General features: G+C 38.1%; 1 protein-coding gene across 1 annotated transcript in view; it reads right to left on the minus strand.

Annotated features, from left to right (window-relative positions):
• Nucleotides 1-209: 209 nt before the first annotated feature.
• ST8SIA1 (ST8 alpha-N-acetyl-neuraminide alpha-2,8-sialyltransferase 1) overlaps nt 210-15,925 on the minus strand; it is a 144,098-nt gene continuing 128,382 nt past the window's right edge. Inside the window, exon 5 of the mRNA XM_002915279.4 lies at nt 210-8,416. Within this exon, the coding sequence (XP_002915325.1) occupies nt 7,930-8,416 (487 nt within the window). The 3' untranslated portion in view covers nt 210-7,929. The remainder of the gene's footprint in view (nt 8,417-15,925) is intronic.

The raw sequence follows: 15,925 nt of genomic DNA on the forward strand, positions 1-15,925 counted from the left end.
GTTCTTATAGTCTATTCATAACATTTAGAGTTCTGTATTTCTAAAATAATTTTCTCACCAAGCAGCATGAGTTTTCATCCAGAAGGAAAAAAGTCAGTGTAGCTGATATGGATACAAAACAGAGGAATAGAAAAGGAAATAGAATCACCCATACGCTTCTGGGAAATAAAAAGACTTCACAAGTTATAAAAAAATCATTTTATTCACAGGGTACATTTCCAAATTTTCTCCAAGTAAGGGAGGTAGAGAAATTGAGACTTACTGAACCTTCTCACTACCAGCCATAATTACAATGAACACACCAAAGAAAAAGACATGTTTTTACAGCAAACCTCCTCCTATGACATTGCATTTAGATTCTGTAGAAACCACTCAGCAGAACCAACCAAGACAGATACTGTTTTTTCAAGTCACACTATAAAAAGTACCAATTAAGGTTTTTTCTTACCTGCTACATTTTATATGAAACTTAAAAAAAAAAAGAAAGAAAGAAGAAATGAAGAGCATTGATTTTCCCCCACACCGCCTGCCAATGGAATTTAGCCTTATTAGGAAAAAGTAATTCCATATATACTTCAAAGGTGATTTCAATTTTATTTTATTTTATTTTTTATCTAAAAAGTCTTTTCCAGAATTATTGCATCCATGGACTGGTAGTCAAACTACACTGCATGAGAAAGAATATTTGAATTTTTCTATTTTTCTCCTTACCTCCAGTCTGCAAATTAGCTGAAAAACAGCTTGCACACATGTGGAATGATACAGAAGGTGCAATCATCAAGTTAAAGAGACCAACGAGCAACTTTTGTTTTTTCAAAGCTTTTCAGACCAACTTTGCTATGTGGTAACTAGAATTCTAATAATATTCCAGACTTAAAAAAAATTAAACGAGCTTTTCAATGGAGCTTCTCCTTGTCTGTTCTCTCCCCTTCCCTCTAGTGTCTCTGATTCTGATGTACCCCTGTGACCATCAGTCACCACAAATTGTGAATCCTGTATGAGAGGGATGTCTATGGTAACTTATGGATAAGAAAGCCGAAAGAATTGGTGCTTAAGAGTGATGAGAAACAGAAACAAACTGTTTCCTTGCTTCCATGAATGCTAGTGTTTGCTGGAAGAAACGGACATTTTTAACCTAATCATTTAGTTTTCCTGTCGCTATCACCTAAGGAGCTCTCTGAGAAGATTCTACTTCAACAAAGGATATTTACATACTGTTATCAGACGTCTCCAAGGCCTATATACTACTGTGCATTTATATAAAATAGTCACATTCACTACATTTATAAGAGTTCTTGCTGATGGTAATGATACAACTTGGAACAGACATGGCTACACCTCTGAAGTGACAGGGGTACAGGAAGGAAATACAGAAAGAAGGGGGAGCCAAGTCAGAAAAAGTTAAGGCACCCTCTTCCACCCCCACCTGGTCAGCCATTTTTCTCTTTTCAATGGGCATAAACAATGCAGGGTGTGTGTGTGTGTGTGTGTGTGTGTGTGTGTGTGTTTACACTAGAGCAGAGGGGAGAAAACACATCTAAATCTTCCCAACTGTCACTTGGCATAGCATATGGTGACCATGTTTCAAAGGGTCAAGTTCAAAGTGACACTTCCTACTCTCGCTGCCTCATGATGACAGGAGATTTAAATAATAATCTTGTGTATGCGTCAAAGTGGAGATAAAAAGGGGCTATGAAAATGGCAGTGTTTGCATATCCCAGCACAGACACCAAGAAAGCACGACTTGGAGGCGGGGAGCAGGAGGGCCCAAGTAGGTAAACTGGTGCTGAACTTCCATTTTCTTCCCTAAGTGTCTCACCATCTGGCTCTCACATTGCTTCCTCTAGCGTCTTTTCATCATGAGCCATAACAACTGCATAACAATATATTTCCTTTAAAATGTTTTGAAAGGTTCTATTCTTGGGACTGCACTCAAGGACAACAGCCTCTGAGCTCTGTGCTTAGCTTCCTACTAAGATCTCTCCCAGGGGTCCTTCACAATTAAAATCCTGATTTTATCTTTCTCTTTTTCATTTTGCTTAAACCCTTTTTTATTACAATTTTCCATTTCGCTCATGATGCAGAGAAAAACAGACATATCTGACTGCCAATTTTCTCTGCCCTGGATAAACTCATATCTCTTAGATGTTTATCAGTATCATGTGAAACACACGCTTTTAAAATGACAAATAACTGGGGAAAATCTAATTATATAGAAGCAGAAAGAGACATGATCAATATATTTGAATATTATTCTATAAAACTCCCAGATAGCTTTGCATCATTGATTATATCCTACAGCTTTAACAGGAAAGCAAAATGAGAAAGGATTTTAGCACAATGCAGAGATCAGTAAGAACACAGAGGAGGTAGGCACATAAATGACCATGAACAAAATATAATTCCTCTCTCGTGCTTTAAAAAAGTTAGAGCTGTGGGCTTTGGTTATTGCACAAATGTTCACAGGTATTATTATATGTCAATTTATAATAAGTTATTTACTCCTTATTTGTTAGAGAATAAATCAGAAATGTTGGCATCAGAAAGAAGAAAACCAAAGGAAGGAGACAGAAACATGTCGTTTTTCCTTATTGTGATGATGAGCAGAGGTTGTCTTATGTTTGAATGAGCTTTCCTTTCATGACTTGTTTCAATCTTTCATCTCTAGGAGGTATGTAAAGAATGCAAGAGACAGGCCTCGGCTGAGGTTAAAGGCAACAGGATCCAGTTCCTTAGGATAGGAAGAAAAAAGGCTACAGCAATTGTAGCTTCATGCAAGTCTCTTTCCACTCACAAGATAGGAATCTTCACAGTGCTCAAATTAAACATTCTGCCCCCATGTTAGGAGTCCTAAACAAACATTCTAGGCTTCCGGATTCTTTTGGATCACTCTCCCTGGCTTTTAAAGAGACTATATAAGAACTGATGGAACACGGTCCACTCCAACGTGGGGATCAGGGGCGTCAACACCGCCATGCAGTCACAAATCTGCATATAACTTTTGACTCCCCCGAAACATAACTAGTCCATAACTACTATGCCTATTATTGACCGGAAGCCTTATCAACCACAGCAACAGTCGATTAGCACATATTTTGTAAGTTATTTGTCAAAGCTTATATACTGTATTCTCAGAATGAAGTAAGCTAGAGAAAAGAAAATGTTATTAAGAAACTCATTAAGAAAATACATTTACAGTACTGCACTATATTTGTAAAAAAAAAAAAAATCCGTGTATAAGCAGACCCGTGCAATTCTCACCTGTGTCTTTCAAGGGTCAACTATATTTGATATCTCCCTAGCTTCAAGAACTCAGAAAATTCATCTGAGTGGGAAAAAAAGCTCCATTTTTAATCATCACTGGCAGGGCTATAATTAGGTCAGGGCGACCAGAATTCTGTCACAGGACACCCAAATTTAGAGAGCACAAATTAAAAAAAAAAAAAAAAAAAACAACTGTGCAAGGCAGTGTAAAATTTTAAGCTTCTCAGCAAATTTCCACACCATGTCTCCAGTCACAAGGCTACCAGCTTGCCCCCAGAGACAGGCCAGCTTCCCTCGTAGCAGATAGAAACAGACAGTGCTGGAAAGCCAAGGTCAAGGGCACAGACTTCTCTGACTCTTATGTCCTCTGAGAGCTTGGGAGTAGGGTTTTCTCCTGCCTTCCACTTGCTTCATCCTCTCCCTGGCATGGAGACCCAAATCGCTGGTCATATTTAGTTATACTTAACTACAGACTTTGCTAGAGGCTTGACCTAAGTTCCAGGTGCCTTGTTGTTTACCCACTTCCTGATGTGTGCTCACTGAAAGTCATAATCTGAGAGCCGACCTCCACACTGGGAAGACGAAGAAATAAATAAAAAGCACAGTATTGCTCTCAGTCCTTATGCCTCCACATATTTGTCCTTGGGTTCTCACAGCCTTAACAGCTCTTGATCCCTGGAACTCTATAAACGGAGCAGATATTATCACCTGGTTCTGGTGGTAACGCTTTTGTACAACACAATCAGAATTCCTTCAAGTTTTTGGTGGACTGTGATGTTTTTTCTTTTTAGGTCCCTCCTAACAAGGATTTGTCAGTTAAAAGCCACTATTTTTAAACATAAAAATCAAAATTACAGATGACTGATTCTTCAAAGAAATAGAAAGCTGTATAATACAATTATAAAAAATGTGATAGTTGCTGACAAGAAATGTTCTTGATATTTTTTTCTATTTGGGAATCATCTCTAATACTTCCGTAAACCTTCTGACTAATCTAAGAATATTTTTGTCAAATTCGGAATCCAGGGACTTCTTCCATTATTTTCCATGCAGATTGTGAAGCTATGTTGCCCACTGCTCTAGGCACAAGTTACATATAACCTAAACAAAGTTTGTAGCCAAGAGAAGGACTTGAGACATCACAAAGCCAAACAGGTATTGTCTGAATAGCTACACAAATCTGGTGTCATTTGTATCGTTTTGGAATATTCACCTTGTTAAAATAAAAGTGAACTATATAGAAACAAAATCCCATGGGCACTGGTCAACTTCATGTGTTGGTTGCAGTTCAGATGCACAGTGCTATATAAACTGTTGGTCAAACACTCTACTTAACACATATGTATCCACTGTCCTCTTCCATATAACAATCTTTCATACAAAAAAATCCCTTTTCTATCTTAGAGAATGACTTAATCCTTCACCTATCTTAATTTTACTCTAGTGTAATTAAAATTAAACAGAGGTCACCCTTACTCATGACCCTTAGCATCAACGCAATTCTCAAACTGGGGCTGATGGAGCTGATAAAAGGTAAAAATCATATCAGGTACCCATGTTCAGTTTCCTCACCCCCTTTTTTGCCCCCGTGGAGCAAGCTAATTTTTGTCAATAAAAAGCAATTTAAAAATTAGACCGCTGTTAGAGGGTGATGCCCTCTCCTGGCAGGTGCATTGAAAGCAACGAAATATTTTCCTACTGAGCTGTCTACCATAATCTGAATATCTTCCGAGCTAATCTGAGGGGTCAGTAGTATTAAAATGTAATTGACCAAATTTGGCAAAGTATGAGACCCAATTTCAGATAAACAGAATAAAATAATAGGTGCTTAGAATTCAAATTCTTAACAGTAATAGAGTATTCCAGTCTACCCTGCAAGATAATTCTGGAGAGATCCTCACTTAGGAACACATATATTTCAATAAGGATAGATATGCATAACTTTATGCTACAACACCCAAGTGTATACACACACACACACGCACACACACACACACACAGACAGTCGCACTCCTAGTTTAGATACATCTAACCATGAAAAAGGAAGTATGTATGGCATACCTATGAGTCAATATACAATAATGCCAACTGCAATCTACTCTAAGAAACCACTTTCATTCAATTGTAGTCATATTTCAAATGATGTGCGCATGTATGGGTATCCTTAAGTGAAGACAATTTGGGGCAATCAAAGCATTCTTCTGGTCTAATCCAGGGTTTCTCAACCTTAGACACTATTAATATTTTAGACTGGGAAATTCTTCCCTGTGAGGGGCTGACCTCTCCACTCCAGGATGTTTAGCAAGATTCTTGGCCTCTGTCCACTAGATGCCAGGAGCACCCTCCCAACCACAACAATCAAAAATGTCTCCACACACTGCCAAATGCCACCACCGAGGGGAGGGGAACCACCCCAGTGAGTAGTATTGGTCTAATTAAACATTATCATCTTGGGCCATTTCTGTTCTGCCTTTCAGAAGCCACAAATTAATAGTCTAAAAATTGCACAGTTTATTGTATAAATCTATCCCAGAAATCCTAGCAAGATGTTAAATTTCCAACTAGCAGCTCCAGTGGACTGTGACGCACGGGCTTTATGGAGCTCTTCTAGTTACATTTTAACAATTTTATCAGTTAAAGTACCAATTTGTGTGTGTTTCATTAGCCCTTTTACATCTTTGATGAAGTGTATAGGTTAGAATGTATTCCTTTTTAAGGTAATTATTAAATAATAACAATGGCTCTAAAAAGGAAATAGGTTTAGGGCTTCACATATAGTGTGTATTTAACACAGCTCACTCGTAGTACATTCTCATTACATTTCTCCCGCCATACAGGATCAAAATAACAAATCAGTTCTGTACAGAATCAGTACTCTCAAATTCTTAACTTTCCAAGCATCAGTATAATCTGTGTTATGCCAAGCAGTCATTTTTTAACTGCTGATTTCTGTAATAACCTCGAAATTTAATCTTACTTAGACATTGCCTTTTCTGGTGATGATACAGAATTTTTCCAAGGGCTTTGTTGTCTCAATGTCTTTTAAATGAACCCACCAAAAATTGCCACCTGCTTTAATTTATATGGTAGACTAAGTTTCTACCATTAAAAATGAAGCAGAACTTTTTGACATAGTTTTACCTCCATTTTGGTGACATTTAAAAGAATAAAAATAGTGCTTTCCAGTGTCTCCTTTTAGATTAAGGCGTTCCAAAGCACAAAAACAGTGAGAGGCTTCCCTTCCCCTCCTTGCACATGTAAACACATTTAACTGCTTGTAATCTGTCAGTAGAGTTTGTTTGCAGGGTGTCAAAGCTTGTGTAAAAGGCTTTCTAAGCAGCCTAACCTGCTACTACCAAGGGAATCAACATCGATGAGTTCACATCCCTTTACTTGTATGAACCATGCGTGTGCGTCCATCCATGAGATGTTAGGGAGAGTCAGAATGAGTAAAACAATTCTGCTCATTTCGGGTAAGCGCCTGGGGGTCGTGCTGGTGTGAGCATCAGGAGCAGTAACCAGTAAGCTGGCTTGTCTTACATCAAGGGGTAGTGGGTAGTGGGTAGCTCTTCGACAGCACTTACAGATTTTGGCCATACTCCGTCACGTGGGTTCAGCTTTCGTAGTTGCATGGGAATGAGCTTTGTTTAACTGTGTGTATGTGTGAGTGTGTGTGTACATGAATACATATGTTTTATCTGTGTGCATGTATCTTGTAGTGAATATACCATGGTAGAGAGAAAAGGGATGTGCCTTCCAATCTGTTTCCAGACGAAACTTTACATCATCGTGCTTTACTTTAAATTATGAAGATAATTATGCCAGTTTGCAAATAAATAATGCACTCACATCTGTAGTCTTCTTGCACTAAAGTAACATAATAATACAAACAGGCTTAAATAATGCAGACCTAAAATTGAGTTTATGTCCTCAATTCTGAGAAGGAGGGAAAGTGGCTCATGTGATCCAGACTATGAATCAACACAGTCTAAATTCAATAACGCTTCACATCGTCTAACTAGACTTGACAAAAGGGGAGGAAGCAATTCTTATTTAACATTTTTTTAAATGGAAGGAGACTAGAGTTAACATAGACATGGTTCAACAAATCACAATAATTAGCTGTAGTGTTTTGTATCTTTATTACTCAGTAAGAGATTTTTTTTAAATCTACCTCATCACCCACTCACTGCCCCTAAATAGGGCAAAAATAAATAATCATTTTTAAAAAACCTATGGTTCTAAGATATGATAGGTTTTTTTCCTAAAGCCAGATTGTGTTGATAATCAGTAACACTTTGCCCTGGCATTTCCTTTATTCTACCTTAATTCCTCAGCTTCAACAACTAGAGTTCTGTCTTGTTCGTGAACTGCTAGACTTGAACCACCTAAATGTGCTTTACCAACATCATCTCATCGGCATGTTACTGGTTGCAAATCCACAATGTGCTACAAAATATTTCATAGGTTTTTCATTTCTTATTTGTCCTCCAAGCCAACATCGCAAGTAGAGTTTCTCTTGGGTTTTTGTAGTTGTTTTGTTTTTGTTTTGTCTTGTTTTTCCAAGTGGCCCATGTGAATCCATGAAATGACCATTTCCTTTTGGAGTCATGTAGAAAACCTAACAAAAATACCCTGTGTCAGTTCTTTCTTTTTCCATGGTCCCTAGGAAGTGGGCTGGAGTGAAGTGTCTTCACATGGGTCTAGCTGCATTCTCAGTGCACCGATTTTATGAAGATACCAGAGCTGGAGAAATTCCTCTGGCATGGCATGGAAGCCAGAAAAGGGCAAGACATTATCATAGTAGTGGTGGCTGATGGGCTGCTCATGCATATTCACAGAGAAGGGCCAGAAACCATAGATAGCTACCTCTTCACAGAGGCCCAGAGCCGCACTCACCAGAAAGAGTCCTGTGGACAGGCGCTTGGCATGGATTCCCCTACTTTTCCAGAACTTTCCAATGCTACGCAGAAAGTTGGGGTTGGCAAAGAGCACTGTTTGATTGGCACCAACATCTGACAGTGTGTAATAAACCCGGAGAGATGGCTCTGTTCCCGTCTTCATAGAAAAGGCAGGCATGTAGATGTAACTGTGGTTATAGATCTTCATGTTGTCCACGAACGTCTTTCTGGACCACAGCAGATTCTGAAACCTGTTAAACAGAAGAAGAGGCTCAGTTAAACCTGGAGAAAAGGAACTCATCAAACCCCCTCTATTTTCTTCTGATGGCCCTGATAGTTCACATTATCTCAGGGGGGAAAAAGACATGAAAAACGCTTCACTTATATTTAAAATATTCCTTGAACTTACCAATTATTTCTCATCAAGTAGCCTGGCTTTCCCCAACCCCAACACTCTTAAATTGAGGTTAAGATTCCTTAATGGAATTCCCTCTGAACTAAAATGCACTGTACCTTTTGTTCTCCCAGAATTATTTGCCTGGAATGTAAAAATGGTTTAATGCTCATGAATTCACAAAGGTTGTTGGTTGTTGGATATGATTTTTTAAAAAGATTTTTTAATTTGTTCATCTGAGAGAGAAAGCGAGTGAGTGAGAACATGAGCCGGGGAGGAGGGCCAGAGGGAGAGGAGGAAGCAAACACTCGGCTGAGCAAGGACCCTGACGCAGGGCTCCATCCCATGACCCTGGATCATGACTGAGTGGAAGGCAGGTGCTTAACTGACTGAGCCGCCCAGACACCCCATTAGATAGGATTTTGATAAAAACTACTTGTGCGGTCCGATATAAGCAAAGGACTGGTTTCTTCATCTGCAAATCAAAGGAACCACCTGGAAGATACTTCTTCCCATTGAAATTCTATGATCCTAAAGGTATTCAGATTAACTGATACTACAACTATAATAGTACATGGAAAAAGAAACCCTTGTTACTATTACAAAATGATGCTGACAGAGTTGCCCATATTGCTTACTCCAAATAACTCTATTTTTCTATGTTCTTTCAGTTTGGATTCCATAAAAAGAGGATCTCTGGTTGAAGTGTATTCAACTAAAATTGATGGTATACATCCTATGTGTCAGGCACTGAGGAATTAAAAATTTAATGACCCAATTTTTGTTCTCAAGAAATTCAGGTCCAACCGTGGAAACAAAAATATAAAGGAGTACAACATAATGTTCTAAATACAACAGCTGATATCTGTATAAAGCACTGTGGAATACAGATGAAAAAATAATCCTGCCTTAGAGGAGTGGAGCCTGAGGAAAGCTTCAGAGAGGGGATGACATTTAAAGACAGCTCCCGTGGGGGAAGAAACACGAAGCACAGCAACTAAATGAGAAGAAACACTTTGGTCACAGGCTACGGTGCACGGTGTACTGAAACAACCATCAACAGCCTGTTTTCCTGGGTCATGGGAGGCGGGAATGGTGGACGGGCCATGGGAGGCAGTGGCTGAAGATAGGACATGCTACAAAAAACCTCGCATGTCTCTGATTTGTTTGTGGACTTCAGTCTGTGGTGATGGGGAAACTTCAGAGCTGCTGTGAGTACTCACAACGCTTACTACTTGCCTTACAAATATTTCTTCATTTGTTTGGTGGTCAGTCTGTGTGAGAAAAGGGAACTGGTGATCTGGGGAAGGAAGAGGCTGGTAGCCGGGAGACCAGCGAGGAGGCTGCTGATACGGATCAAGTATAAAAAGAGAAAAAAAGACAATGAACTACACTTGGCTCTTGCGACTCTGTTTTCTTTCACACAGGGCTGTCACCTGTCTCAGGTGACGTGCAGGCGGAGCAGGAGCAGGTAAGAATGGAATGGAGCCACGACATGCGGAGGGAAGTCTGGCCTGACCCGTTGGCAGTGTTCATCATAAATATGTGAAACTTAAACTCTGGATAAACCAATCCATGGGGTTTTATGTAGCAGTCAGTGTCACTGACTCTGCCTGCCAAGAAAGGTGTGTTCCTTAAGCCCCAAAGAAGGAAAATTGTTCCAGTTTTCTTCCTGTCCTTGACTCAGCAGCCTACTTTAGCAATTTTCTCTGGGCCCTGCCAAATAAAAAACGTGATAATGGGGTTTGTAAGTGGAATCACTTTATCCTAGAAGCAGCCATGGAAACACACTTAACCATATTCTGGAGCTGGACCAGCCTCGCCAACACAAATTCCTGCCCCTCAGCTCCTCTAGTCAGTGCTTAATATAATTCTGTTCTCTCCATTGCCCACCTGTATCTTCTGCTGTCTTCCTAAAACACGAATGCTTTCCCAATCACGTCAACACACCCTGCAGGTAACCTCCCACTTCTTTTGAATCATGGTTCTCAAACTCTAGTTAGAATATCCTGATATTACAGCTTCCTGGGTTCCAGTGTGAGTGATCCAGTTGATTTTGTCTCCAGCACTCCCCGGTGATTCTGGTGCAAGGGTCCTGTGGATAGACTTATTTAGAAGAACCAAGGCATCCATGCAAGCTGCCTAGCTCTCTGACATCTATCCCTCAACATCTTTCTTTACGTCTTCTGATTTTATCCTTCTTGCAATTCTAACAGGAACAAGTGCTCCCTCTTCCCTTCTGTGTCTTGGAACAAACCATTTCATATTTTCTAAAAAACTCATGTTCTAAAGCGTATCTCACTTCTTTAAAACTTTTAACCTCAGGGTGTCTGGGTGGCTCAGTTAGTTAAGCATCTGCCTTCGACTCAGGTCATGATCCCAGGGTCCTGGGATCGGACTCCCTGCTCAGTGGGGAGTCTGCTTCTTCCTCTGCCCCTCCCCCCCATTCCTGCGTGTTCTCTCTCTCTCTCTCTCTCACAAAAATAAATAAAATCTTAAAACAACAACAACATTTAACCTCTCCATCTCTACCAGATTAATTCCCTTTTGTCTTCTAAGCATGGTTAGACTTAGTATGAGGCAATTCTTCATATGTTCATACCATTTCCCAAGCTACATTCTAGTTTTTTCATTTCACTGTCAACATTCTAGAGCAATTAGTCTACTTCTATCTGTTCCCTTTCTTGCTTCCATTTCCTCCTATTGCTGTGCAGAATGGCTCCTATTCCATAGCACTCTGCTGGTTAATGGAACTTATCCCTATCTTTGTAGTGGACCACATACTAATGAGAATTACAGACAGCTCCAATAAAATCGGGGAAATTGATTTTATGTTCCCTGTCTTAAAGCTGACTGATTATTCTTGAAGAGGGCAGTCTTTCTTCCTTGAGTTTTAACTTTGAAAAGGAACACACATCTTGGATTTACAATAGCCTCATTTTTTGAAACTGTTAAAGAACCAGCCTATATATAACATTTTATTATTTTTATCTACCCCATTTTTCAACAAATGACATTATTTAAGAACACAAATCAATTCAATACTTATTTATGGCACACCTCATATATTTAATGTTACTCCGATCAAGAGCTTAATAGAGGTGGTTTGAATTTTATGAAATTATTACAAAATTAACTAGAATTATACAAGAGTAGTGCTCCAACTTATCTCTGCAGCCTCATTCTCAATACGGTCTATGCCCTCACCTGATACGCCAGCCATCCCTGTACGTGCATCTGTCCTCATCTCTTTGCATTGGTAGTTTCCTTTTGGCTTATCCATTCATTGCCCTGGTGAAGTTTTGCCTAAACAGCAAGACTCCAGCCTCTCCTTCTAAAGCTTATTCCTTCTTTTCAGCTTAAGCTTTCAAAGGAGTCTTCTTGGAACTTCTCACTATGAACTAATTCTACCCTCCAAGACTGTGTACTCCTTGAAGACAATGGACAGGTCTTATTCATCTTTTAATTTTTACAACTTAGCTCAGAATATTAAACTGAAAGACTATTAAACTGAAAAAAGAAGAAAATGAAGCGAGATCAGCAAATGAATTATTAAAAATAGAAATGATTAATACATAATGAATATGGGCATGAAATAGAAAAAATATATCAATAAAAACAGCAGAAAGCACACTTTACAGATAAATTTCATACATGATAATGAAGAGAAAATCACTGAAATTTTAAACAGTTACTATCAAGCTAACTAACAATTTGAAAATTTGAGGGGAATAGATTCCTATTTGACAAGAAAATTTCAAAATAAGTAAGATAAATATTTAAAGTCTGTATTACAAGAAAAACTAAAGAAAACAACTGTGAATTTATCAGCCACTTGCAAATTATTGACAAAAATGATTATGTCAAGATGCAAAATTTCATTGCCATGAAAATAAGATAACTAAAAAAAGGGAATTATTCTGAAAAAGTATTTTCAACAAATATAAAAATAGAAGCTCAATATTGATAACATTATAAAGTCTAAATATATTGATATAATGATATGAAAATGAACAAAAACACAGATAATGGACAAAAACACAGACGCAAGTAATAAAAAGTGTTAAAAATGTTCAGCTTCAGAATGCCAGTCAAGATGCAAACTATTGAATAGAATAAAGAAAGGTAAGGGTCCAGTTCTCCCCTCTTAAAAGCAAATCTCTAGAAATGAAAGAAAAAATATTTTTAAAGATCTACATCCACCCTGAAAACAGAAAAGAAGGATAACCCTCAATGAATCCCCAAATCTGAGTTACCTCTGAAAAACAGAATGCTGACAGAAAGAAACCAGAATATAAGCTAATTTGCTGAGCACTGCTCTGAAATATAGCAGTGTCCCACACCTAAAGGCAAAAGATACTGAGAAGTTGGGTGTCTTGGAATAATCAACAAGGTAATTTTTTACATTAGGGGACAGGAGAGGTATTCAAGTGGATTGAACCCTAAAATCCTGCACTGGTCAATTATCACTGGGGGTAGCAGGGAGAGAATATCAGCCTCTATGGAGGAGCAGTGACTGTGTGCCCAGAACTGGCCCAGCTGAGGGGAAACTGAGGATTCTTTTCAACTTGTACAATATTGGCAGCCAAGCTTTCAGTTGCCAAGTAGAATATTGACACTGGCCCAAGAGAAAAGACACTATATAGATAATGACATTTGGGAGTCACCCAAAAGAAAGCCACCTCGCTACCTTCTCAACCAAGAGTAAAGCCTCCCTGTGACAGGTCTAGTGGGCACAGAGCTTCCAGCTGCTGAACAAGAACAGAGAGCCAAGATCAGAAGATACTGAAGGAAAGCCTCCACCATGAGAGAGAACAAAAAGGAAGAATAATAGAACTCAGAGGAAACCAATATTATTCAAGCACCAGAAGAAAACTCTTAAAATCTGTAATTAGCTTGTTTAGAAATATTAATAGTTTACTGCATCCATTAAGAAGACTAGGGTGCTATAAAAAGAAAAAGAACATTTAGGTAACAAGAAACAGCTATTGGCAATTTAGAAAGACAACTGATGGATTCTGGTAAAGGAACTCTCCAGGAAAAGACCTGCAAAGCAGGCCTAGAAACCTATCAATTAGATTCCAGTGAAAGGAAAAGGGCACTTCCTGGAGAGTTGTCTCAACAACAACAACAAAGTGCCTCTGATAGACTCATCTGATAGATGTTGACAGTAATGAAAGAAGATTTGCAGCTCCAATGGGAGTCTGGAGATGAATTAGTGACTATTGCATGGAAAGCTTTTATTTGCTCTGGGGGAGAATCAACAGGAAAAAAATTGAGAGTTGAACAGGATATCAAATACTCATAAAATAGACTTTTTGTCTCAGACGTGAACAGTATTAAGTAGACAATATGGCAAGCACTGACTATTAATTTAATTGTGATATATCTTAACTAAGAAGTTAGGAAAGTGTAACTGTGCGCGGAGGAGTGTTATGAGTGGCACTTTAAGAGACAAAAACCTTTATTTTTCCATAAGAAATCAGTAGATAAACTGGAAAGTTTAAAACTGTAATTAAGCATGCTGCTTTAAAATGCAACAAGAGAAAAATCAACTAGAGAATTTGAACATCTTGGAACATTACCTGGGGGAATGTGAGACAAGAGTTTGCTTCTTGCCATACTATTTGATTTGCAAAGTGTATACAGCAAAAACTGATTAAAATTTAGATATTCACAAATCCATAATCACAGAGTCTTCAATTAAGAATGTTTATTTTTAAACACAAATTAAAAATTTCTAAAAAGGACCACACATCACAAAAGAAATATATGATATATATATAAATATATTAAAACAATTACCATCATACAGGCCATAATATCTGACCTAAAATGAAAAGTCAATAACACAAAGATATACACACTGCATTGAAAAAAAAATTTTTTTTAAGCTTTTATTTATTTCGGGGGGGGGGAGAGAGAGAGAGAGAATGAGTGGGGGGTAATGAAAAAATAAATAAAATCTTTTAAAAAGAGAAATAAAAAATACAATATTATTTATATTAGCACCCCCCAAATATGAAATACTTAGGCATAAATCTAGCAAAATATGTACAAGACCTATGTGAGGAACACTAGAAAACTCTGATGAATGAAATCAAGGGACTAAATAAATGAGATTTTGAGAGATACTAATGTTCATGGGTAGAAGGACTCAGTATTGTCAAGATGTTAGTTCTTCCCAACATTATCTATAGATTTAATGCGAGCCCAATAAAAAACACAGCAGGTTATTTTGTGTATATCAACAAACTAATTCTGAAATTTATGTGGAGAAGCAAAAGATGTAGAATAGCCAATAGAATATTGAAGGAGAAGAACGAACTTGGAGGACTGGCTCTACCTGACTTTAAGATTTCCTATAAAGCTACAGCAATCAAGATACTGTGGTGTTGGCAAAAGAAGAGACATATCAATGGAACAGAACAGAAAACCCAGAAATAGACCAGCATAAATACAGTCAGCTGATCTTTGACAAAGGAGCAAAGGCAAATACAATGTAATAAAAATAATTTGTTCAACAAATGGGTGCTGAAACAAGCGGATATCCACAAGCAAAAAGTTGAATCTAGACAGAGACTTGATAGCCTTCATAAAAATTAATTCAAAATGGATCCTAAATGTAAAATGCAGAACTATAAAACTCCCATAAGATAAATAATGAGAGAACCTAGGTGACCTTCACTATGGCAATAACATTTTAGATACAAAATCAAAGGCACAATCCATGAACGATATAATTGATAAACTGGAATTCATTAAAATTAAAAACATTTCTGTGAAAGACCATGTCAAGAGAATGAGAAGACAAACTGCATCCTGGGAGAAATATGTGCCCAAAAGACACAGCTGATAAAGAACTATTATCCAAACTACACAAAGAACTCTTTAAATGCAATGATAAGAAAACAAATAACTCAATTTAAAAATGGGCCAAAGACTTCAACAGACACCTCACCAGATGGCAAATAAGCATATGAAAATATGCTTCACGTTGTATATCATCAGGGAAATGCAAATTAGAACAGCAATGAGGTACCATTACTAGACATCTATGAGAATGACCAAAATCCAGAACCCTGCCAACACTGAATGCCTGTAAGGATGTGGAGCAACAGAAACTCTCATTCATTGCTGGTAGGAATGCAAAATGGTACAGCCATAGTGGAAGACAGTTTGGTGGTTTCTTACAAAATTAAATACTTATGTGATCCAGCAATCCTGCTCCTTTGTATCTTCCCAACGGCACTGAAAACTTATGTCCACACAGAAACCTGCACAAACATGTTTATAGCAGTTTTATTCATAATTGCTAAATGTTGGAGGCAATCAAGATGATTTGTTAAGGTGAATGGATAAAGAA

Source organism: Ailuropoda melanoleuca, chromosome 16 (genome assembly GCF_002007445.2).
Source record: "Ailuropoda melanoleuca isolate Jingjing chromosome 16, ASM200744v2, whole genome shotgun sequence".
Classification (NCBI taxonomy): Eukaryota; Metazoa; Chordata; class Mammalia; order Carnivora; family Ursidae; genus Ailuropoda; species Ailuropoda melanoleuca.